This window comes from Dunckerocampus dactyliophorus, chromosome 3 (assembly GCF_027744805.1).
Source record: "Dunckerocampus dactyliophorus isolate RoL2022-P2 chromosome 3, RoL_Ddac_1.1, whole genome shotgun sequence".
Taxonomy (NCBI): Eukaryota; Metazoa; Chordata; class Actinopteri; order Syngnathiformes; family Syngnathidae; genus Dunckerocampus; species Dunckerocampus dactyliophorus.
In genome coordinates this window covers 26,276,247-26,302,338 of record NC_072821.1, presented here as the reverse complement: position 1 = coordinate 26,302,338, position 26,092 = coordinate 26,276,247, and the positions used below count along the sequence as shown (strand labels likewise).

General features: G+C 42.5%; 1 protein-coding gene across 3 annotated transcripts in view; it reads left to right on the top strand.

The window, feature by feature from the left end:
- Nucleotides 1-26,092, top strand: part of trip4 (thyroid hormone receptor interactor 4) — a 183,337-nt gene that overhangs the window by 60,721 nt on the left and 96,524 nt on the right. For 2 of the 3 annotated variants that reach the window (XM_054771301.1, XM_054771300.1), the window contains exon 12: nt 14,283-14,385. In XM_054771301.1, coding sequence (XP_054627276.1) covers nt 14,283-14,385 — 103 coding nt within the window. Of the gene's footprint in view, nt 1-14,282; nt 14,386-14,642 lie in introns of all 3 variants that reach the window. The other variant, XM_054771302.1, reaches the window with a different exon arrangement.

The window sequence follows — 26,092 nt, the reverse complement described above, 5'->3', positions numbered from 1 at the left end:
AGCATCGTCTCTCCTTCCTGCTTGCCCACAAGGCAAAGGTTAAACAAGCCCCAATACATAGCTGTCCAGCCAATGCCTGTAAGAAATGACACCGTTTATTTCCTGGTGTGAGACAATGTGCACTGGTCAATACTGTAATGCCGCTTGTTGTGGGGAAGGAGAGACTCACGTCGTCGATGCACTTTAATGGCTTTATTAACAGCGGAGAACACTGCAGGACTTTACATCCACGCCAACATAAACACACTTCCCAACTCTCTCGAAACTCACAGCTAGCACTGAGCATAGCTCTCCTGCTCAGGACGCCCACCGTCACTTCCCGTCACTTCCTGATGAACTAAAGCTGTAATGACACTCTGCCGTATAAAAAGTAAAATATAAAAAACAAGCGTAAGACATTACGAGCACAGCTTTGTTCTGTGGGTCGTGGATATATTCTATCAGTTATTATTAAGCCTCTAGCTTCCTTTTAGTAAGTAAAAACCTTGGCTATGATTGCACTACATTGTCATGTAGACCTACAAAGTACACTTGGAAGAACAAGAGGTGAATAAATGTATTGCAACTGATGTGAAACTGATGAGGGGTAGGATTAAATAAGCTTTGCTTCTTCCTACTCCTTTTTGGACATGCAAAATTGTGAATTGTACTATGTGATGTGCTACTGTTTGACTCATATGCATGTTCAGGATGAATTAAAACCATGAACCATGATAATAACAAACCTAGTAGTGCTGTACAACTTTTATCTGCAGTCCGCAGTGCCCTCTACTGGTCAACATTATTATTATTATTATTTTCCCTTTTTTTTCTTTTTTTTCCTCTACTGGTCAACATTCAAACTGGACGGCAACCTGTCTATAGAGGCCACCTGTCTATAGCGGCCACTTTTGCAGACTCCCTCTAGTGGCCGCTATAGACAAGTTTGACTGTATATATTTCCAGTCAACAACAAGGAAAAATAAAATCCCATGAATATGGCCTATTAAAGGTCCAAAGTTGCGTGTTGCATGTTTTTTACCTAAATTCAGCATTCTTAAGCATAAATATAGCTAAATGAACTAAAATACAATATAAGGCATTGAGAAGGCGCATTCAAAGATATGTACTATTCTACACTGGTCACAAGGTGTCAGTAATGTCACTGTAATCTTTGGTGAGACACACCAGCACCTTGACAGACGTCACTTCCTATCCACCCACCACCCCACCACTCAGCTCCCCAACCACTGGAACACACTTTACAGCAACACACACTTGCACGAGTCTTGTTTATTTATCTTTATGGATTACTTTATTTATTTTTAATGGCTTATTTTCTCATATCTCTACTATATTGTGCAATACGAGTCTAATGGTGAGTATAGGGGTGTTAGGTTGGAAACACTATTTGTGCTAACTACGAAAATATTTAATTTATAAATGTTTTGCAGAAATGTACTTGTCACGTTTGTGTCTGGAACCAATAAACTGTGATAAATGAGGGATTACTTTTGAGCAATTAATGCATAATTTCACAAGGAAATGTTGATACTCATAACTATTCAAAACAATAAGCTTTGCCTGAAATATATTGAATGTTTTTTTTTAGCCTTTTTACAAAATTAAAAAGATCTGAGTGGCCTCTGGATTCATTGATTTTTCTGTATGTAAAAATTTTACACATTTTGCACAAAATTTTTGCTGAAAAAATTTGCACAACCCTGGTTTACATTCTCAGGAATAATAATTACGGATTAGATTTTATATAGCGCTTTCAACTCACCCAAACCGCTTCACAATGAAGTGAACCCATTATTCATTCACTCATCAGTCACACTCTGGTGGTGGTAACGTACATCCGTAGTCACGGCTGCCCTGGTAGTCTGACGGAAATGTGGCTGCCTATTTGCGCCTACTGCCTCTCCGACCACCACCAAACATTCATTCACATTCATACACCAGTGTGGGCAGCACTGGAAGAAAGGTGGCTGTCTTGAAGGTGACACAACAACAGTGGAGGGAGCGAGGATCAAACCGCTACTCTACCTCCTGAGCCACTGCCGCCCCTAATAGGCTTTTTTTGGATGCGTCCATTATTGGCTTTTTTTTTCTCACTCTTGTCTTGGAAAGTAACCCCCACAAATAGGGGGGAACTACAGTATTTTTGCCACAGATATGGAAAATATCCAGCATACTTTTGATGGGCTATATTAACAAATAGGGACCTTGACGGTGTGCACTGAAAATACATGCCTCAGTAAACGGAAGAAGACTTCTTTATACAATTAATGGGTATGATGTGCCTTATTTAGTTGCACTGCAATTTAATTTGCAATTTGTTGAGCAGATGGACATGCACAGTAATTCGAAAATCTAATAATGAAGAATAATGACGGCTTCTTTTCAAGGTTGGTTTATTAAAAATGCAAAAAAAAAAAAAAACGGAGCTGGTCTTGCAGCCTTCTAGATAATTACTGTTAGGTCTCTAAATTGACACTAGTTGATTCTGTAGGTGAAGGACTGTTTAATTTTTAATAATCATCATGCATCTCCTCCAGCGTATGCTTAAGATCAATCATAGACACAATGTGCTTTGCAAATAGCTGCCTGTTGAGAATGAAGTAGCCTTGTTTTGGTGTAGCTTCTACATAAACAAGGGTAAGATACAAATATATGTAATTGAAATGATAAATACTACAAACGACTCTACGTTTTACGTGTACACGACAAACACAAGAGTGCTGTATTCTGGTGTTGTGCAGCAATGGAAAAACAAATAATTATGCTTCCGCATGCAATGAGTTTGACAGCAGTTAGTTTCCTGAGGGCAACTGCGTTTTGTTAGAAGGGTTAATGAATGCCAGAAACCGCCTTGTGTTTCTTCGTGAACACGATAGATTAAAGAACATTTGGCATAAAACTGCTGCTGCACAGTTAGCAACAACACCCTTTCACCTCCCACATGTACCTCATATCAGAGACAAGCCATCTGTTTCTCCCTTCCCAGGGTGAAAAACAACCTTGACAGGACTCGTTCAGCAGTGCTTTCAGAAAGACTCGCTACACATAGTTTTGTACATATCAACATCTGCCTTTGTGTTTCAACCTCACATACCCACTACTCTTCTTTTCTGTCTTCCTCACCAAAGCAATTTTTTATTTTTTACTCTCGAGTTGCCTGTCTCTTCATTTCGTGCACCCCCCCTTCAATCCACCCTCCTCATTTTTAAAAGCCACATGCTCCCCGCCCGTCTGGCTCAGTTGCTCTCTGCCAATGAAGGCCTTTTTATTGGGCTGAGATTGTGTGCAGCCAAGCAGGGCCTGGCTGAGGCCAATCTCACACACAAAGATACACACACACATAACAGTGACACTTCCCCTTCCCCCAGCAGCATAGCCTTCTCTACATGCCTGTTCTGGTCTGGCCCTGTTGCCCAGAAGGAGATTACTTGTTTCTCTTGCCATTAATTGCTGACAGCAGCCAAGTGGAGTCAGAGAGAGAGAGATTTCTACATTGTAGAAAGCTGGAAGACTACACTGTAGGCCTGTTGAGCCAACTTGACATGCATGCTTGACATGTCTTTCTAGCCTTAAAAAAATGGCCCCATATTTGCTATTTTTGAAAAGATCCAACTTGTTACCAGCTGGTGGTACATTGGACAGAGGAAATAATAACCAGGAGATTCAGCAAGATGGATATGAAGTTTTAATCTATCCACAACATTGCAAGATCCCTTAGTATGTTGGAGCCCGGTTGTGTTCAGGTGCGATTATGCAACAAAATGGAATGACCATGTATTAGCTTTCCAAAGACATCCAATTTTAAAAAGATAAATAAAAACTGTGTTGAGCTATTTAAATAGTTGTTGTTTTCTTGCAAACAACTTCAGGTATGTAGAGTAGATCCTCGCTCTTCGCAGGGATTGCCTTCTCAGACCACTCATGAATTATGAAAAACTGAGTAATTGAGAAACATAAAAAATGTATATTTTGACTCGGGGTGCAATGGTACGTACACCCCATGTTACGGTCCATACCTCTGTATTTGGACTACAGTGTGGGTAACAAAGTTTGTCTGTAAAGAGAACAACTCTTTAGTGATATAGCATACAGACAAATTGAAGGATATTAAAGATGCTAAAAGCAATCCAATGTAGGTCAGTATATTGTACTATAATCTGCATAAGCTTTGTGTTATAGGTGACAAAGCAAATTAGTGTTATCTAATAATTAGGGCTGTCAAAAATAGCTTGTTCACGGCGGTAATTAATTTATAGGGTTGTCTGTTAATATCGGCCACTGATAATTATCGGCATGATATTGGCATATAAATGTGATCGGCCAATGTCAGTGTCGTTTTTTTTCCCTACAATGAAAGCCGGTAAAGAGCTTTTAGCGCCAACGTTGCAAAATTGCAAGATTGCTGAATCATATAGTTAATATGCAAGCCTGTGGGGAAGAAGTAAGTAACTATTTATCAAGCAGAGTAACAACGGAGTTCACAATGAAATTACCAGCTCCATAGAAATCACGGGGAGGTTACCATTCCACATATCATTTTTACTCACGGTGTCTTTAAAGAAAGAAATAAAAAAACATCACACATCAACGTAATAGTTAGACAACATCAGACAAGACACTACCAACAAATAATGCTGAATAACCAACAACTATGTGATAACATGTAACTTAACAGCCATTTACAACAACCGTACAACAAAGCATGCTTGGAAACAGGAAGTGTTGTTGTCAAAACCATATACGTAGGCACCGAATCGAGTGCTGAGTCGGACGTCAGTGCCGCCGCCATATTGTATGTGGCAAGACTGCGCTGTAAGTGAATACACTAAGTCCCCAACTAACGAACACAATTGGTTCCAGACGACCGTTCTTATGTCGAATTGTTCTTAAGTAGGGAAAAGGTAATATTACCAATGATATAGGTACTACATGTACGTGTATACATATACAGTATATGTGTATGTTTGTAAATATGAGTTTGGATGCAGTAGTAATATTAAACGAGGATAATTAATGAAAAAAACAATACTAAAAATGATATAATAATACGTAATGATAAATGTTATTTACCTTTGAAGAGGAGTGGTCGAGCATAGTCGTGCTGGAGTTGGAGGAGGAGATATTGGGAAAAAAAGGACACATCGTTGTCATCGTTAAACTCTTGTAAAAGAGGTAGTGTTCTGTGGGTGGTGTACAATTAAGCAGGCCTATTAACTCTTCATAAACTTTAATCACACGCTCTGTCCAGGTTCTATTATACAGCTAACAATGTAGCTTTCTCTCTACCGCTGTTCTACCGCTGTTGGTCCCATTAGCATTGTCACAGTGCCCTCTGCTGGTCAAGCATGTAACAGTATAAATATGGCTGGCTGGTCAAGCATGTAGCAGTATAAATATGGACTTTATAAGGCAAAACACATAAAAATATAGACTAGTCGGCTTTGTTTGTATCTCCGAAAGTTCGCACATCGGATGTTCGTTAGTAGGGACTGAGTGTACAAATAAATGTACTTACTTTCATAAAGCGCCTTTCTACAAAGAAATGTATCTCGTTTATACATTCACACACGCACTGATATACTTGGGAAACAGTTAGGACCCAAAAACAATGTACCGACCATAAGGCGCACCGTATTAAAAGGCGCAGTCTCAGATATGGGTGCTATTTCTGTATTTCGCACATACAAAAGGTGCACCGTATTATTGGGCGCAGGCATGGTACAACATACGCTAGCTTAAAAAAATGCAGTAGCATGCATGCACGCTAAATCTTACGCTAGCATACATGACAAAGCGTATGCATGACAAAGATGGAAGATCTCGTTATAGCACTAACACTTGCACGGCCAAAACCTGGGATACCAACCACGCCCCAAACCTGACTGCTGACTGGGTGAGAGACATGCCTCCTCGTGTCCAACACAATGTTGCACATATTGGTATCGGTTGATATCGGAATTTGAAATTGAGAGTTGGACAATATCAGCATATCGGGAAAAAAAGCCAATATCGGACATCCCTACTAATTTATTTTATTAATTACGTGAACATTTTTAGCATCATTAACACATAGCCACATCTCTCTGTAATGACGGCAGACGGAGCCACAATAGCGTCCCCGCAGAGTCGCACAGAGTCTGCTACTCTTTTATAACTTTATTCTGACCTGAACACATCAACAGCAGTGCAATTCCAACACCATATGTCTATCTCCAACTCACAAGCACGTCTCCAGTCAGCTCGTCCTGGGAACGACACTTCCTTATTGTCACTAGACCGAGAGATGCATTCAAGGAAAATCACAAAAACGTCTTCATTATGCGTGTAAGTGTGATCTAAATAAACAGAAAGACAAAGAAAAATAGTAAGTGGATGTTATTATTACTCACTAACACAACTCTTACTGCGGAAGTATAATTTAGTGCATTTAAGTATGGTCGGAAATCCCAGAAAATTCAACTTAAGTTATGTGGCGTCTTTTAACGCAATGCTTCATGGCTCGTAACGCGATCAAAGTCTGAGTCTGCTACTATTAAAGAGACCAGCGGCAAATACATTTTCAGACATGTGGTATCTTTTATCTTGATTTAAATGTTCAGTTCATTTGGAGTTGTTAATACATTCAAATATTTCACACAGTAGCAAACGGTGATTAATCATGATTGATTAAAATTTCTAATCATTTGACAGCCCTACTAAATATATCTTAAAAATAAAGAAAGAAAGAAAGAACAAGCTGTGTAGGCTGAAAATGGTGACGTGAGTAAGGGTGTATCAAGCTGCATATGAAGAACACCTCCTAAAGCAAGTTGAAGTTCGACACTGACTACTTTCTGTGCGACTGAAGTGTTACCATTGTAGGGAAAATTAGGCGGGTTTCTACCAATAAATGGGCTAATTATACGGATTATAAGCACAAAATGGTGGGTTTTCTTGCATATTACAAGAAAAAAATGTTTTGATCAAAAATCCCCAATAAACTTTCCAAGTAAATATAATTTAATATGAGGGTTGGATAATTTTGAGTGCAAGTGTATGTGCCTGACCATATGAACACTTTTAACTCATTCAATACCAAACACGTATTTATACGTATGTATAATCCCTAACGCCCGATCCCAACGACATATTAATACGTCTTTTACGTTTTTTTTGTGCAAGACGCAAAAAGAGGTGATGACGCAACTCTCCACTAATGGATTTCACTTCAGAGCAAGTTTAAGCCATAAAAACGGTCAAAAGGTGACAGAACTGCATTTGATAAGAGCTCGGCAGAGATCATGTGACTGGAAAAATCACACATGACAGGACGGGGGAAGTGAGAGAGCGTGGAAGAGTGTACGCAAGTTTATGCATTGTAGGGAGATTTTAACGCATGCACAGGCGCATACTGAATGGCCGGTACTGAAGGGTTGTCTTTTGAAAAATGGCGGGGATTGAATGACTTTAAGAGTCAGAATCTTCTATTTCTGTCTGCTGTTACATTTTACACAATGGTTATTGTGGGTGCACCCTTGTTTCTTCTGAAAGAGGCATCAATAAATAGTAGGGATTTATTTAATTTGCTTTTTCTTGAGATACTTTGAAGATTTATTACATGATACTGTTTCTTTTTACTATTGGTTGTGTAAATTCTAAATCGGCTGACATGTGTGCGTTGCCAACTAAAACTTGGTCATCCAACATTTACTGTAAACATTTCCTCAAATGGTATGTGTCACTCCGCAAAATATCTTGAAACTCCAATGCTAACTTCTGCTATTTGAGGAACTGCCACTGTGGCTTGTGTCACCTATAATTAATTTGATGTGACAGTTATTTTCACCGGGGACAGAGATTTGCACCAGTCTTTCCAGGGAAACATAATTAATTTATTATTTCAGTGTGTATGTTCCCAGCAACATCAATTGAATTTGTAAGCCTGTATACTCTGTTAGAACCTTCCTGATGAATATGGAGTGCTTTAGCAAAGCGTCTTGTCGCTCACCCAATATTAAGTGCCCTTTTGATTAACATGGTTGGAAACGACTCGATGGGGGAGGTAGTAAGGCAAAGTAGCACATTCAACAGCTTTAAATGCTAATTAGCTAATGGAGGATGAAAAGTAGGCGACTGGCAAAGGTTTCACATGGACACACTCCACTTATACTTGGTTGATTGTTTCATCAGAATTTAGCTCTGCCACCACCATTTTGTTTTCTTTAATATGTTAGAACATACAGCTATCTCATGTTACCCAATAACCTTTTGATGATCTCAAATGAGGCTCATTTTAAGAGGTGCTTCTCATTTCTTCTATTTAATCCGTCTTGACATTACATGAGTGTCCCTGTGGCATGCAAAATGGAGCTGCATGTGCTTGAGATCCCATTTACTCCACGTTGCTGCCATTACTCACCACATTGCTATTCTCGCAATGACCAGTACTACAGTGTGAGGGCCTGTGTATAGAACAATCTAGCAAACACTGCAGTTTTTCTATCACAATTCACTAGGGGTGTCACGAGACACTCCGTTCACAAGACAAGACGATACATGAGATTGGGTCTATGAGAACGAGACGAGATTTTAACGTTACTTAAAGTACAATGAAAAAATGTAAAAAAAAATATAGGACAATATATTGCAATCTACTAATTCCTACTAAGTTACACTCTTCTGCACTGTGTGTATGCTCCTGGCCCACCTCCACCCACTGAGATAAAGTAGTATAAATGATGGATAAATGTGTGCACCAGAGACTTAGAACTGTTAGCGGTTAGCATGCGGCCATACTACCTTCCGAGGGAATTTTCCCATGTTATTGCTATGACTGTGTACATCCCCCCTCAGCGGTCGCTGCTGCAGCTGTAGAGCAGATCCACACCATCGTCTCTCAACTTCAGAACCAGCACCCCCAATCCCTCCTCCTCATCTCCGGTGACTTCAATCATGCTTCCCTGTCCTCTGCTCTTCCCACCTTCACCCAGTATGTCAAATGCCACACTGGAGACAATAAAACTTTGGACCTCCTGTATGCAAACATCAAGGATGCATACACCTCATCCCCCCTCCCCCCGCTGGGTCGTTCTGATCACAACCTCGTCCATCTCGTCACAGACTACGCTCCAGTAGTGAATAAACAACCCCCTGTAAAGAGGCCTATGAAGCAGTGGTCTGAGGAGAGCAGTGCTCGGCTCAGAGACTGCTTCCAGACAACAGACTGGGAAGCGCTCTGTAGTCCCCATGGCAGTGACGTTGACAGCATGACGCACTGCATCACAGACTATATTAACTTCTCTGTGGAGAACACTTTGCCCTCCAAGTTGGTGCGGTGTTTTCCCAACAACAAACCCTGGGTGACCTCTGAGTTTAAGGTCCTGCTGAATAAGAAGAAGAGGGTCTTCAACTCGGGGGACAAGGAGGAGCTGCGCAGAGTCCAGAGGGAACTCCGGCATAAGATTAGGAATGGGGAAGGACTGCTACAGGAGGAAACTGGAGATGCGGCTGAAGCAGAATAATGCCAGGGAAGTTTGGAGCGGCCTGCAGACCATCACAGGCCATGGTAAAAGAGTGGGGAGAGACCAAGCCAGTGGGGACAAGATCTGGACAGATGAACTCAATCTGTTTTTCAACAGATTTGAGTCTGCCCCCTCTTCACACCTTCCCGGGACAGCCCCCCCCTCCCCATCCACTCTTCAGCCTGCCACCCTCAACACCCAACCCCCACCTGCCCACTCGTCCCCCCCTCACCACTTCACTACTCCCCTCTCAACCCCCCGAGACTCTCACCACTCTTCACCCCCACATCCCCATCCCAGCCATCCTCTACCCCCCTCTCCATAACTGATGATCAGGTGAGGAGTCAACTAAAGAAGATCAAGGCAAGGAAGGCCCCGGGACCGGACGGCATCAGCCCTAGAATCCTCAAGGACTGTGCTGACCAGCTCTGTGGAGTTTTCAGGCACTTGTTCAATCTCAGCCTGAGCCTGGAGAAAGTCCCGGCCCTGTGGAAGACCTCCTGTGTGGTCCCGATACCAAAGACACCGCGTCCCAAGGAGCCTAACCACTTCAGGCCTGTTGCCTTGACCTCTCACCTGATGAAGACCATGGAGAGGATTATCCTGCAGCACCTGCGACACCTGGTGGGCACTCAGCTGGACCCCCTGCAGTTTGCTTACCGGCCTGGGATCGGAGTGGACGACGCAGTGATCTACCTGCTGCACAGATCACTGCTACACCTGGAGGACAGCGGGAGCGCTGTGAGGGTCATGTTTTTTGACTTCTCCAGTGAATTTAACACCATCCAGCTGTCACTACTCAGAGTGAAGATGGAGTGTGTGGGAGTAGACCAACACCTGACTGCATGGGTTATAGACTACTTCACCAACAGACCACAGTATGTGAGGCTCCGTCACTGTGTGAAGATGGAGAGTGTGGCAGTTGACCAACACCTGACTGCATGGGTTATAGACTACCTCACCAACAGACCACAGTATGTGAGGCTCCGTCACTGTGTGTCTGACATGGTACTCTGCAGCACAGGTGCCCCTCAGGGTACGGTGCGCTCCCCTTTCCTCTTCACCCTCTACACCTCGGACTTCACACACAACTCCACACAGTGTCACATCCAGAAGTTCTCCGACGACACAGCCATTGTTGGTTGTGTTTCAGAGGGGAATGATCTGGAATACAGGATGGTCATCAGGGACTTTGTCAGCTGGACAACTCAACACCAGCAAGACAAAGGAGATGATCATTAACTTCCAGAGGAAAACCTCTCACTTCACACCGGTGAACATCCAGGGAGCGGACATAGAGTTGGTAGACAGCTACAAATTCCTGGGTGTTCACCTTAACAACAAACTGGACTGGTTCGTCAACACCCATGCCCTCTACAAGAAGGGCCAGAGTCGCCTCCACCTGCTGAGGAGACTGAGGTCCTTTGGTGTGTGCAGGACTCTCTTACGGACCTTTTATGACTCTGTGGTGGCCTTAGCCATCTTCTATGCTGTGGGCTGCTGGAGAGGGGGCAGCACGGACAGGGACAGGAGCAGGATCAATAGACTGATCAGGAGAGCGAGCTCTGTCCTGGACGGTCCTCTGGACTCCGTGGAGGAAGTGGGGGAGAGAAGGATGTTGGCTAAGCTGACATCCATCATGGACAACACCTCTCACCCGCTACATGACACTGTGGGTTCCCCTAGCAGCTCCTTCAGCAGCAGACTGTTACACCCACGGTGTAAGAAGGAGAGGTTCCGCAGGTCCTTCATACCGACCGCTGTCAGGCTCTACAACACCTGCACCACTTGAAACATGTGTCAGTATGTATTCTTTACTTGCATATCTTGCTTGCTGCTGTAACAAGTGAATTTCCCTGCTGTGGGATTAATAAAGTACTATACATACATACATACAAATATTTATATCTTATATATATCTTATATCAACATACAAGCAAGATACAGGTCACATTTGAACAAAAAAAAATCTGACTTGACCTGCAGTGTGAACATCGCCTATGGTGCAAAGCCTTAGCCACAGATTCAGCCTCACGGAAGCATATCCTTGCATACTTCTCGCTGGCAAGCCTGCGTCTCTTTGGTGCCGCCAATTCTGGTTAACCTGAACAGTTTTATTCTGTGATTGCTTTTCTTGTGGAGACTCTGCCTTATTCAAGACAGGAGCTCCACCTAATATTTAAACAGAAGTATAAAACAGTTAAGCACATATTGTGTGTGTGCCATAGTCAATTATAGTTGACTTTGTGCGACTTTGGTACGAGCCAGTTAAAAATGGATGGCCGTAGTGTGGAAACCCCTGACTAGGGCAGGGTGATATATCGATATTTTTGATATATCGATATTTACTTTAAGCACAATATCAAAAACAACTATATCGTTTGTATCGATATAAACTGGATTTGCGCTGTATCTCCCTCATCTCTCTGCACTGTGTGTGACCTCGTGGCCCGCCCCCCTCCGTGCATGCAAGAGGAGGGAGGAAGTAGAAGACGTGGAGCAGCCCGGCTGCTCAGTTGAAGCGACAGTGTCTGCAGTGGAAGAATTAGTCAGAATGTAGCCCTAATAATCCGTCGTAGCTCAGTAATTTGGAGGTACTTCAAATTGAGAACATAAAAAAATATTCTTCACCACCTTAAAACTTGGCACAAACTCCAATACGAGGAATGTGTGAAGCCGCACGCTGGCTGTACAACTCCTGCCACAACACAAAGCAGTTTGGTATCACTTTGTTAAAAATATGGTCCCTGTTGCAACAGTGGAAAAAACTATTTCAAAACCTGCTGAAAACAATGGACTCCCGATGTCCAGCGAGCTTTGCAGTCACAATTATTTAGCATGACACGCTGTACCACAAATGTACAAGGAAGTCAGACAGTTGCTAAGCCTGATGCAGTTGACAGGTTGGTGTTCGTGGCACACAATAAGGACATGCTTGCCTCTTCCTAAAAAATGTACCTAAAAAACACTACTGTGCACTATAAAGTATTTTTGAGTTGATGACATTTTAAAATTTTGTGTTAAACCGGGCTTTTCTTATTAGCTGAGGATTTCAGCATACCTAAAGGTTGGTTATATATTCTCACCTGAAGACATTGTACTTGACCGTGAGACCTTAATTAAATTGAAATGTGCTATCGGAGGAAGGAGCCAAAGGACTTTTTTTGAGACACCATTTTTGTTTGACTTTATTAAATATTTGCATATTTTATGACTTATGTATTACACTTAGACTGACGGTCATGGACTGTATTCTGAAATAAATACCTCTACTGTATCATCTCTTCCCAGTTTGTCAGAGACCGTATGGGTAGATTACTGACTATGATGATCTCCCCTAAAAGCCCCAAATTTGTCACAACCTTCAGTGGTCCTTCGAGGGAAATAGAGAAGCTGTGATTAAGTGAGAGGGGAGTTATGGTGGAGTGGAAGCATGCTGTCAGGAAGAGAGCAGCTTCCTGGCTGCCTAGATGCAATCATAGGCACTATCTGATAGCACTGGGGGAAATTGGATGAGCTGAAAGACATTTGCTGCCAGTGATGGAAAAGATGACTCCTTTGTCACTGTGTCAGTGAATTTCAGATTCTCACCTGAGAGACCAATCAATATCACAGTGAGAAAGTGGTTTCTCTTTGTCTCTTGGCCACTGCGTGCTACACAACATCTTCTCAATATCACAAATGTCCATGCATCCATTTTCTATGCCGCTCATCGTCATTAGGGTCGCAGGGGTATGCTGGAGCCTATCCCAGCTGATTTTGGGCAAGGGGGCAAGAGGCAGGGTACACCCTGGGCTGGTCGCCAGTCAATTAGAAATGCTTCATACCCATGACACAAATTTGCTAAAACCTATCAACTTTTGATAACTTTCATATTGATACAAAATTAAGAATAAATAACGAATATGATATAAAGAAATTGATTTGTAACAGTTACTTACAAATAACATGAATACATCGGTGCGGCTAATTTATGGCTAAATTCAAATCTCGTGACATCTCCTTTACTTTAGAATTACTACTGATTGTTTAAATACTGTGCCGCTCACAAGTCAGTGAGGAAGCGGGAGGTCTTTCTTTGGCACGAGCCAATCACAAGCTATGAGCGCACTCACAACAAGCTTGTCAAGCCATTGATTGTCAGTGGAGGTCAGTATACACTAAGTCGCCAACTAACGAACACAATTGGTTCCAGACGACCGTTCTTATGTCGAATCGTTCTTAAGTAGGGGAAAAGGTAATATTACCAATGATATAGGTACTACATGTACGTGTATACATATACAGTATATGCGTATGTATGTAAATATGAGACGTGGTCACGTGTGGCTTGTACACCACCATCATCAGAGCAAGCTTTTTTTTTAGAGTGTCATGGTGCCTCTCCTAACAACATTCAATTCAACAATGAGACAAACTAAAGCGAAACTAAAGTCACGGTCATGTGTCCTTGGGCAAGACACTTCACCCACTTTGCCTCCAGTGCTGCCCACACTGGTGTATGTTTGTATGTTTGGTGGTGGTCGCAGGCGTGAATTGGGTCGTGTGTTTTTGGGCAAGACACTTCACCAACCTTGCCTCCAGTGTGTTCGGCCTGAATTGGCAGCCGTGTTTCCTCAGACTACCCGAGGGCAGCTGTGGACACAGATGTAGATTACCACCACCAGTGTGTGACTGAGGAGTGAATGAATAATGGGTTCACTTCATTGTGAAGCGCTTTGAGTACCTTGAAAAGCGCTATAAAATCTAATCCATTATTATTTCTGTCCTTCCCCACAGTTCCCCAGTGCACGTGAAGAGTCTGCGTCGCCATTTGTCTTCATCTGCTCCAGCCCTCAGGAGCTCCTGGTAAAATTCCCAATGAAGGGGAAGCATAAAATCTGTAAGTCCTCCTTTTAATATTAAGAGAAATTGTGTGCATATAAATAGCCTCAGATACTCTTAAATCATCATTCTGTTCTCTGCATATGCTCACTTGCACAGACACATTAAATGAGCATGTAAAATATTGCTAAATGTTCACCAGAGATCGTGCTAACTAGTGAAATAAAAGTGCATACACAAAGCCTTCTCTTGCATTCTCCAAGACAGATCTGTAAATGTGATTTTGGTTTGTTTTTTTTTGTCTGGTTTCCTTAGAGACAAGCCCGGTTCTGTGTGTGAAATGTTGCTGTGTTGAGTGATTTTATAATAGTACCCACACATACTAGCATCTCGCCAAATTTAGTACACCCTTACATTTCTTAACATCCACCAGCTCTGTGATGTAATCCTGGAGGAGTGGAACGGAATTTCAGTCCAACCAGTGCAACTCTGGTGAATTCCATGCCTAAGAAGGTTATGACAGTGCTAGATAACGATGATGCTCACACAAATTATTGACACTGTCAAGAAAATTTGGACATTTTCACTTTGTGGTGTACTCACTTGCGTTGCCAGCTATTTAGACAGTAATGGCTGTGTGCCGAGTTATTTTCAGAGGGCAGTAAATCAATACTGCTTTCCAAGCTATGCACTGACTTGTATAAGTTATATCCAAGTTTCATTTCTACTGCATAGTATTGTCCCTTGAGAAGCTGTAACAAAATGCTTGCTGAAATCCACTTGTACCTTGGCTGCTGAATCCACTTGTACCTCCGCTTGGCTGCTGCTGCAATTTTTTGCAGTTACTGTTTTGAAATCCTGTAAAGACTTGACTGCAGTTGTTTATGTAGCTTTTCCTCTTTATAGATCGATGGAGAGTCAGAATTTAAGAAAAGCGGTTCCTTTTTTTTGCTCTGTACTGTAACTGATTAGATAACCTTGCACTTATTTTAGTGAGCACAAATAAAATCAGTAGGTTTGGATAAATATAATTCATTCAGAGTTTAATTTAGAGGTCTTTAAACTTAGAGGTCTTTACTGTCGTAAAGGTTACAATTCGTTGTTGTTACTTTTTTGTATTTTCAAATGAATTGGTCACAATTAGGACAGCATACAAAAGAATACACACCATGAGAATTCACTCTTAAGTTTTGGGTTGTAGCTGTAGTAGAGTCCATAGTCTGAGTTTGCTGTGGGGCTCTGGATTGCTAACAGCAGTGGTTCCCAAACTTTTCACAGTTGCGTACCCCTTCAGTCATCTGACTGGAAGTCATGTACCCCCTACACCTGCATACTTAAAAAACATAAACCACACAATGAGACATCTTTGATATTCTTGTAGTATTAAAGGCATTATATATTATGACATTGTCTTAAAAAATCATGTGTCTTATTTTTCAACCATACACATGGAATAGCAATTTAAAACGGAGAGGGTTTTAGAGGTGTAAGATATCTCCTGGCAGGTTTATCTCCTCTGTGGTGGATTTACAGTGGTGTGAAAAAAGTGTTTGCCCCCTTCCTGATTAATTTTTTTGCAAGTTTGTCACAATTAAATGTTTCGGATCATCAAACAAATTTAAATATTAGTCAATGACAACAAAACTGAACACAAAAGACAGTTTTTAAATGAAACTTTTTATTATTAAGGGAGACAAAAAAATCCAAACCTACATAGCCCTGTGTGAAAAAGTGATTGCCCCTGAAACCTAATAACTGGTTGGGCCACCCTTAGCATCAACAACTCAATCGTTTGCGATAACTTGTAATGAGTCTCCTACAGCGCTGTGGAATTTTTGGTAAATAGCAGAATTCATGGTTCCATTTATCACAGCAAGTCTTCCAAGTCATGAAGCAGCAGAACAGCCCGAGACCATCACACTACCACCACCATATTTTACTGTTGGTATGATTTTTTTTTTTTTTTTCTGAAATGCGGCGTTACTTTCACGCCATATGTAATGGGACACACACTCTTCCAAAAAGTTGAACTTTTGTCTCTGTCACACCACAGAGTATCTTCCCAAAGGTCTTGGGAATCATCAAGATGTTTTCTGGCAAAATTGAGACGAGCTTTAATGTTCTTTTTGTTCAGCAGTGTTTTTTGTCTTCGAACTCTTCCATGCAGGCTGTTGTTGCTCAGTGTCTTTCTTATGGTGAAGTCATGAACACTGACTTTAACTGAGGCAAGTGAGGCCTGCAGTTCTTTGGATGTTGTTGTGGGGTCTTTTGTGAAATGGCTTTATAACACATAATAAAAAAATACATTTAAAAAAAATATTTTTGTTGTCATTGATTAATATTTAAATTTGTTTGATGATCTGAAACATTTAGGTGTGACAAACATGCAAAAAAATAAGAAATCAGGAAGGGGTAAAACACGCTTTCACACCACTGCATAATATATTTAATAATATATCAAAGATGTGACGCGGAGTGCGCAGGAAAACAGTATGTAATGGATCCCAAGATGCAGAAGACAAAAGAAGTTGTAGGTCAGGCTTTAATAGTCTCTGTTACCAGTAAGAACAAAAAACAACGGTGCTATAAGAAAAATCAAAAGGGCACCGTGACAAAAAGGGAATAACTGTACCAGGCTTGAAGGAGCTACGGGACATGTAGCAGAACTGCTCGGGAGATGACCTTGGAAGCGTGATGTAGCATAGTGATCCGGAGGAATAGCTGAGTGCCGAAAACAGCAACAGGTGAGTATAAGTAGGTTAGTTAATTGATGAGCAGCTGCAGCACATCCCGCAGCTCCGCCCAAGGCAGGAGGGACCAGGGTCTGAGTGCAAGACATCAGCATAAGTAAATGCACCATAAACAGAGTAACAGTCAACAATGACCCAAACATACCAATAGTGTCACAGCAAGGTGTGACAAAAGATGGCTCATTGTGTGGTTTATGTTTTTTAAATGTGCAGGTGTAAGGGGTACATGACTTCCAGTCAGATGTCTGAAGGGGTACGCAACTGTCAAAAGTTTGGGAACCACTATCCACTATGGCATTATTTCCCCCACTATTGTAAAGAAGGTCAAGTTAATTTTGTTTTTTTATATAGCTCATTCTAGATCGCATTTAAGTATACCCTGTCCTTTTATTGAACAAACTAAATATTACTTATCTTATTTTCACGATGGAGTAGTGATTGCATGAATTAAATACATGGCAAGTCTTTTTTACATGTGTGAATGTACTCTCGAAGCAGCAGGCATAACTAAAAGCAGTGTTTCCACAAAACTACCATCTATCATGGGGCTTTATGCTGTAATGGTAATAATCTAATTTGCATAATTGACCTTGAAGCATTTGCATGTAATCATAATGGACACTGTAGGAGAAAGGAATATCATTGTGTCAGACAAAAAGTGAGTAAAAAAACATGAAAAGCAAAACAAATACAATAATCCCTGTTTATGGTGGTTCATTGGTTCCAAACTTGGACTACACTGCTGATGGGGATGTCATACAACTTCATGTCAAAAAATCCGAACTATCCCTTTAATGATTAATTAATACATTTAAAAAAACAGGGTGTGAAGCCGCAAAATTCGAAGCGCAAAGCGGCGAGGAACGACTGTAAAACTACAAATGAACTTTCTTTTGTTGCTTCTTTTTGTCTTTGATTTTCAGTGGCACTAAATTACATTAACAAGACAGAGCCGCCTATGAGTGCTTTTGGATGGGCGAGGGGCCCACAAGCATCCCGTGCTCGTTGAGAAGAGCAATACATGCTTACATGCTTTCATATCACGGTCTCCAAAAGTCTAGTCGTCTTGTGAAAAAGTATCTAGAGCAGGGGTCTCAAACTTGCGGCCCGCGGGCCATTTGCGGCCCACCAAATCGTATCTTGCAGCCTGCGACTGGACATCAAAGAGTAGTGTAACTGCAGCCCGGTCTTACGGCGTAAGGTATTAGCGTTATTGTGAGCCATGTATTGTGAATTGTATCCTATCATGAGGTACCCCGAGATTCCCAGCCCTACTCCCAATACTTGATGCGGCCCAGCCTCACTCAGACTCTACCTCCACTGGCCCCAAGTGAAAGACCCCTGATCTAGAGGGTTTTGATTATTCGCTAAATATAGCAACAAAGCAGCAAAGGTAGAAACACCAATATCTCCTGCTCCGTCTTCTTATTCTCTGACAGACTAGGTGTGTTAAGAAATGAAGTTATGACGTATCCTAATGACAAACTACATTCACAGACAGTCCCATTATGTGTTTATGAGAGAGGGTGAACAGATAGCACCAAATCTATTTATGGCGGTCGGCTGTAAGAGGCAACGTTTATCAAATGTAATTGTTTAAGACCAATCGCATTATAGTCAGCTACACTGCATGTGTTTGTGCTTGTGTTCGTCAGCCCAAATGTTTGTTGCCTCTCTCTCCAATTACATTTGCAGTAGGCCACTGAGATATTATGCAAGGTTATGCTGGATGCAAGTTGAGGTTGATCAGTCATTACCCTGTGGAGGAGTCTGTGACATTTAAAATGGCAAAAAGCCAAGACTCACTCCCTGTAATAAGGGAAGTGCATAATGGTTTATGTTCACATCCTGTGAACATTCGTATCTGTGTGCACACTTGTTTTTAACCCGAAGGTTATTGTGGACGTTGAAAGCTCTTTTGATTGAATGAACACAGATTTCCTGGAGCCATACTTTCTGTAGATCTGTCACTTACCTGACACCCTGGTCAAATACTAAATGAAAAACACATACGTTTCATACCTAATCTTGTTTTTAATTTAGGGACATGTTTGCAGGAGACCATTTTAACTGAAAGTGTATCTAAACTGCGTAATTTTGTCCATTTACATAGTAATAATATGTTTGGAGCCTTAAAATGCAAAGTTTTGGAAGATATCATTACCGTTTCTGTCTGGCTTTTAAAAAGGATAAGCTGTAAAAAAAAAAAAAAAAAATAGCATCAAGTTGAAAAATTAAAGGAAGAACGTTCTAATATGAGAAACAGAATAAAGTTGCAAGTTTTTGAAAATTAGGTTGGGGAAAAAGTTATATTATCGTGAGAATAAAGTCAAAATATGACAATACGAGAAAGAAAAACAAAAAGTGAGAGGAAATATAAAAAAAAAAAAAACTCAGCAAAAACATGTAATGTAAGGAGAAAAAATTCAGACTAATAATACGCTTTGTCACCAATAAAGCTGTGTTTGTGGCTCTCGCATCCTTTGATTTTTCAGGATGCGACCTTTGGTGGAAAAAGTTTGGACACCCCTGCCTTAAAGTAATGTAACGCTATTGTGATGTACCAATGTTTGGAAACAAAGACAAGCACAACGTCAAATTAAAAGAACAAAAAAATCCTGACTCACCATTGGTACAAGCCTTGTGTTTGTTTTGACAGAAGATGATAATATTGGGGTTTCTATTACATCATCACCTAATTTGCATAATTGTCCATGACGCAAAACTAAAACAACCGGATTTTTTCAAAAATTCAGTGTTTGTGTATGGACGGGTATAAATGAGCTTTTTGGTTTGTGCTATAAGAAATGTGCAACATGATCTCATGTTTGTCGATCTTATTTAACAACAGAACATGAAGAACATGACTAACAAGTGTTGGTTTCATTTTGTGCAGCAGTAAATGCGCATGCGTGCGCCTGATAACATACTGTACATGGGCGATTAAAGAAACATTCATGATGTTTCCTGTGGTCCAATTAAGTGTGCACAGATTTTAAAGATAATCTACATGTCATTGTAGATCTAATACTGTATATCACTATCCTGTCGAACAGATGTGTTCGTCAGTATAGTTCGTCAGCTAACCAACACAGCTGTGGTATATCTGTATAAAGTGTGTTAAGAAGCAGAGTTACGATGCCACCTGTTATAATTATAATGTGTTTGTGAGCAAAGGAGTACATGTCACGCCAAATGTAAATTTAAAAAAAAGTTTGGACAAAATCTATCTGTGGCAGTCCATGTGGATTAGTGGCGGGCTACCACAAATGAATGAATATATGGGAAACACTGGTATATGCAGTATCATTTTTATAGTACTATGCCTTGAGAAGATTCACTGTATTAAAAAAATAGTTGCTGGAGTGTGAGGGGTTTATTTACTTTCACGATTTACTGTATGTATCTTGGGTCTTGCTCTACAAGCCATCGATTTGTTTTATATCTTTGTTTTATTTCTGAAGCCACCATGGAGTTGCAAATGAAGAAAGCCAATCACACAACAAATGTCTACCTTTCTCTTGGGGCGGTGATGATTTCCCCCTCTTATTTCTTTCCAGTGATATTTCTCCTGTACTGTGCACTACTGGGAAATAGAAAGAGGGGAGAGTGACTGAAGACCTGCTTTTGGTATTCATTCATATTTTCCACTTAATATTCATAGATTTACTGGCCAGCCTTGATATAGAAGAGAACTTGTATCTTTGGACAGAGCCATGCCCAAAACTGATGTTTCAGCTCCAATGAGCCCAGCGAATGAAGGGAAGTGGGAGGGGAATGTGAGTGCAGGGTTTCATGTGTTCTCCAGTAAATGAGAGGCAGGCCTTGAAGGTTACAGGCTGTGTTTATTATGGCTCTGTCAGCCGGTTAATGGGGAGACGAGGTGAGGAAAGGAGAGAGCTGAGCTGTTGAGCTGAAAGGAAAGCACACAGGCTTGGAAACCCAGAGCAATACATTTTCCTCCTCTAGATCTTCCTGGTCACTCAGATTGATAACAGTCTGATACAATGAATACCTATTCACTGATAACTGTGTGTAAAAGATGACTTTCCTTTCTCCCTCTGAATATTTTTTATGACTCAACATTGTCTAAAAGTATACATAGGCTCCATAGTTCATTGTATTTTTGAGCATATGAACCTGTTCTAACAAGAATTTAAATTTTTGAAGCTTCTTGAAAAAGATTTGTTGCTAAAAATACCCTGTACTATTGTTACTACCAACACTGGGCCTACATTTTTTTACCTGCAAAATCATTACACAATCCTTAATCCTTAAACTGTGTTTACTTGTGCATATTTGTGTATATTTTATTCCCATTGATTTCTTAAGAAGGTGTGGATCTGGATGAAACCTTACCTCCTTTTAACTTCCAAGAAAATGCACAAAAGGGATTTTCCAAGTTTAAATTGGAGTTGTTTGTATATTAGTATATTTCTCACAGTGGGTGGTGTTTGGCTCCTCTGGTGTTTTTACCAATGCCTTTCTGTGTTTTTGTCATGTATTGATCCATGTGCCCACTTTGTTAGCTGCTATGATGCCTGACAGGAGCTTCCATGTTGTGGAAAGACAGGTTATCAGCTGATTCTTGGATGGGGCTGGTCCCATCTGGGGGTCTTTCAGAATCAGGACTGTTCGCCCCTTGGCCAGCCATTCAGGGTGGATCCCATCCCTCAGCAGTTGGTTCATTTGTGCTGCTAGGCGCTCATGGAGTGAAGTTAACCAGTAGGTGTGAATCATTTCTGGGCCAGGTGCTGTCCAGTTCTTCATGCCTGAGATTCTTTGTTGGATGTCTGCCACTGTGATGGTTACTGGACCTTGGTCAGGGAGGGTGCTGTGGTCTGTCTGCTCTTAGATCTTTTAACCACTGTGCTTCACTGTTATGTGATGCTTCCTTCTCCCATATGCCTTTCCAGTATTGTTTAGTATCCAGCCTTGGTGGGTTAGTTCTTGTGGTATTACCCTGCCACAAGAACTTTACACTTTAGCTGGGTTAGTGGAGAAGAGCCTATTTATTTTCCTGGCTTCTATTTCTCTTGTGTATCTCCTCAGTCTTGCAGCCAAGGCTTGGAGTCTATGTTTGGCAGTTTCCAGAGCCTCAGGTATGGGCATCTGACTGTACCTCTTGGGTACCCCTTTTCTGGTTGCACCTTTCTGGAGTTCTGACAATTGGCTTACTTCCATCCGTGTTGCCTTGATTTTGGCTTCCAACCTTCTCCGCCATGGTGGCTCCTCCTTGACCTTCATGTTATCGCTATGTTTGCCAAGCATCTCCAGGACCACTGTTGCTGTACTGTATATATCACCTCATTGGTTTCAGTGATTGTCGTAGTAGGGATTGTTCTTATTGCTGCATTCACATCAGCTAGGAGAGTTTCTGGTGGTACTTCAGTCATTCTCGCTAGTCTGTGTCGGGGTTGACAGGATCATCTTAGCCATGACCTTATCTCTCAAGTCAGTTACTCTCTCATTCTGTAACTGGGTCTTGGTACCCAATCTCTGGGGGGCGTTAACTCCCCCTTCTGACCTATCGTCCAGAGCAATCTAGCAAGGGGGATCTCCAGCTGTGATAGCAGTTGCCGTTTGCGTATGTTGGAACGTTGAGCCACTAGCTGTTTTGGTGTCAATGTAGACTGTGGGTATCAAAGTATCCATATGCTTCATGTAGCCTTGCTCATTAGGGTTACTGGACTAGAAGCTTGTTCGCATCTCATGTCCATTGCCGTCTGTTTCGTGTTCCAATAGTTTCTCGTCATAATGCCCAGGTTCCTCAGCACCTGACGCAGACCTTGTTGACCTGGGTGACGTGTCTCTGTTCTGTATCATTCATCATGAGGTAGTTAGGTGGTAAGCTAAGGGTTGCCTTAGCTAATATTCAAAGTCCACCAAATATAGTGGGAAAATATAAGAAAACGTTAGCATAAACATAGTACAGTAACATTCCAATATAAAATAAGGTAATAAATAAGATTACTGTAAATAAAACTGAAAAACAGAAACAATCCTACCGTTCACGAGATGTCTTGATCAGGAGCGCAAGTGGAGGCAGGAAGGAGGAGCCTGTCTCTCACACAAACTCACGTACGTGCTGTGAGATGAGCCAATGAGATGAGAGCGTAGGCGGTGCCCCGATAATCAGCCAATGAGATGAGAGCGGAGGCGGTGCCCCAAAAATCGGGTCTCGCAACATCAGACACCCACCCCCGGTGACCCAGCCGGGGTTGATCATGCCTCGGCTTGCGTCCCAGTAGCAACCCACGGATCTGCCCTTCTGAGCCACAGCCACCTTGTGGCTTTCTCTGCAGCTTCGCTTGCGGATTTGATGGCCCTCTTCTTGGCCGCCCCTGTTATACCCAGACGGCCTAGGACTTTGCAGAGAGAACGTCCTGTAAAGCCTTTACAGCCAACTTCTATTGGCTCGTAAAATGTCCTCCAGCCCTTTCTCCTGCACTCCTCCACCAGTTCCTGGTACTTGGCACGTTTCCTTTCGTTGGCTTCCTCAATACGCTCTTCCCAGGGCACTGTCAGTTCCAGCATGATCAGATGTTTTGAAGCCTCCGAGGTAATGATCATGTCTGGCCGGAGAGACGTTGGTGCAATGTGCTGGGGGAACCTCAGCTGTTTTCCCAGGTCAACATGTAAGTGCCAATCAGTGGCTGAGTGGAGGAGTCCTGATGTACTCTGTGGACATGCCCGGGGTCTCTCTCCAGCTTTGATGAAGGGGACTGCCTTGATCGGAGCATGGCGGTTTTTGCTGGTGCTGATGGCCGAGGCTATGCTTTCAGCAACTGCTTTCAGAACCTGGTCATGGCGCCAGCGGTAGCAACCATCAGCCAGGGCCTTTGTGCAGCTGCTGAGGAGATGTTCCAGGGAGCCTCTTCCAGAGCAAAGGGGGCAGGACGGTGTCTCATTCTTCCCCCACACATGGAGGTTCGCTGGCGTCGGGAGGGCGTCGTAGACTGCCTGCACAAGGAACCGGATGCGGTGGAAGTCTGCCTGCATGATGTTCGACCAGGTGACTTTACGCAGCAACGTGCTCCATCTTGTCCAGGCCCCTTGCTGCCAGAGTCCCACTACCCTGCTCACTCGCTATATATATATTAATTAATATATATGTAATTGTATATATATAATATATTTTATGTATATATATATATATATATATTTTACACACACACACACACACACACACACACACACACACACACCAACTACTGGTTAACAGAACTGTCACCCGAGACTGCAAAACCAGACAGACAAACTTGTGCACTGCCTGGATTGGTTACCAGAAAGCCTATGACTCAATGCCGCATACACGGATCCTGGAATGTCTGAAGCTGTACAGGGTCAACACCACGCTAAGAGCCTTTGTTGTATTGTATTGTATTGTATTGTATGTATTTTATTCATCCCACAGCGGGGAAATTTACTTGTTACAGCAGCAAGCAAGCAAGACAAGTAAAGAGAACAGTAAAGTAAAGTAAAGCATTGTGACTACACATGGTTCAGGTGGTGCAGGTGTTGTAGACCGTGGGTGTAACAGTCTGCTGCTGAAGGAGCTGCTAAGGGAACCCACAGTGTCATGTAGGGGGTGAGAGGTGTTGTCCATGATGGATGTCAGCTTAGCCAACATCCTTCTCTCCCCCACTTCCTCCACGGAGTCCAGAGGACCGTCCAGGACAGAGCTCGCTCTCCTGATCAGTCTATTGATCCTGCTCCTGTCCCTGTCCGTGCTGCCCCCTCTCCAGCAGCCCACAGCATAGAAGATGGCTAAGGCCACCACAGAGTCATAAAAGGTCCGTAAAAGAGTCCTGCACACACCAAAGGACCTCAGTCTCCTCAGCAGGTGGAGGCGACTCTGGCCCTTCTTGTAGAGGGCGTGGGTGTTGACGGACCAGTCCAGCTTGTTGTTAAGGTGAACACCCAGGAATTTGTAGCTGTCTACTAACTCTATGTCCGCTCCCTGGATGTTCACCGGTGTGAAGTGGGATGTTTTCCTCTGGAAGTTAATGATCATCTCCTTTGTCTTGCTGGTGTTGAGCTGCAGCTGGTTAAGCTCACTCCAGCTGACAAAGTCCCTGATGACCGTCCTGTATTCCAGATCATTCCCCTCTGAAACACAACCAACAATGGCTGTGTCGTCGGAGAACTTCTGGATGTGACACTGTGTGGAGTTGTGTGTGAAGTCCGAGGTGTAGAGGGTGAAGAGGAAAGGGGAGCAAACTCAATGAGGCTGTGGTCCACCCTTGAGGCCAACTTCGAGCCAATTGCGCGAGGCTGTGGTCCACCCTTGAGGCCAACTGCGAGCCAATTGCACAAGTCTCCATCAAATGTGCCATATACCAAGGAGATGCTCTGTCCCTGCTGCTGTTCTGCATAGGCCTGAACCCCCTCAGCCAATTAATCAACAAGACTGGCAATGTATACCGACTTAAGAATGGGGCCACCATCAGAGGGTAGAATAGTAGATGTTGAGGAGAGTTACAAGTACCTTGGAATACCACAGGCAAATGGTAACCATGAAGAGGCCACAAGGAAAGCTGCAACGGTCAGGTATCTGCAACGTGTAAGGCAAGTCCTGAGAAGTCAGCTCAATGGCAAGAACAAGATCCGGGCAATTAACAGCTTTGCCCTGCCAGTGATCAGATACCCTGCTGGGATAATAAGCTGGCCAAAGGAGGAAGTTCAGACCACAGATGTTATAACACAGAAGCTGCTCACCATGCACGTAGGGTTCCAGCCCAAATCCAGTATCCAGAGGCGATACGCTAAGCGCAAAGGAGGAGGCCGAGGATTAGTAAGCATCAGGACCACTATCCAAGACAAAACATCCAAGCTCCACGAATACATGAAGAAGATGGCCCCAAGAGATGAAGTACTTAGTGAATGTCTCAGGCAGTGGAAACTGGAAAAGAAGGAGTTGGAGGAACCATCATGGGAGGAAAAACCCCTGCATGGGATGTACCACCGACAGATAGCTGAAGTGGCGGATATGAACAAGTCCTACCAATGGTT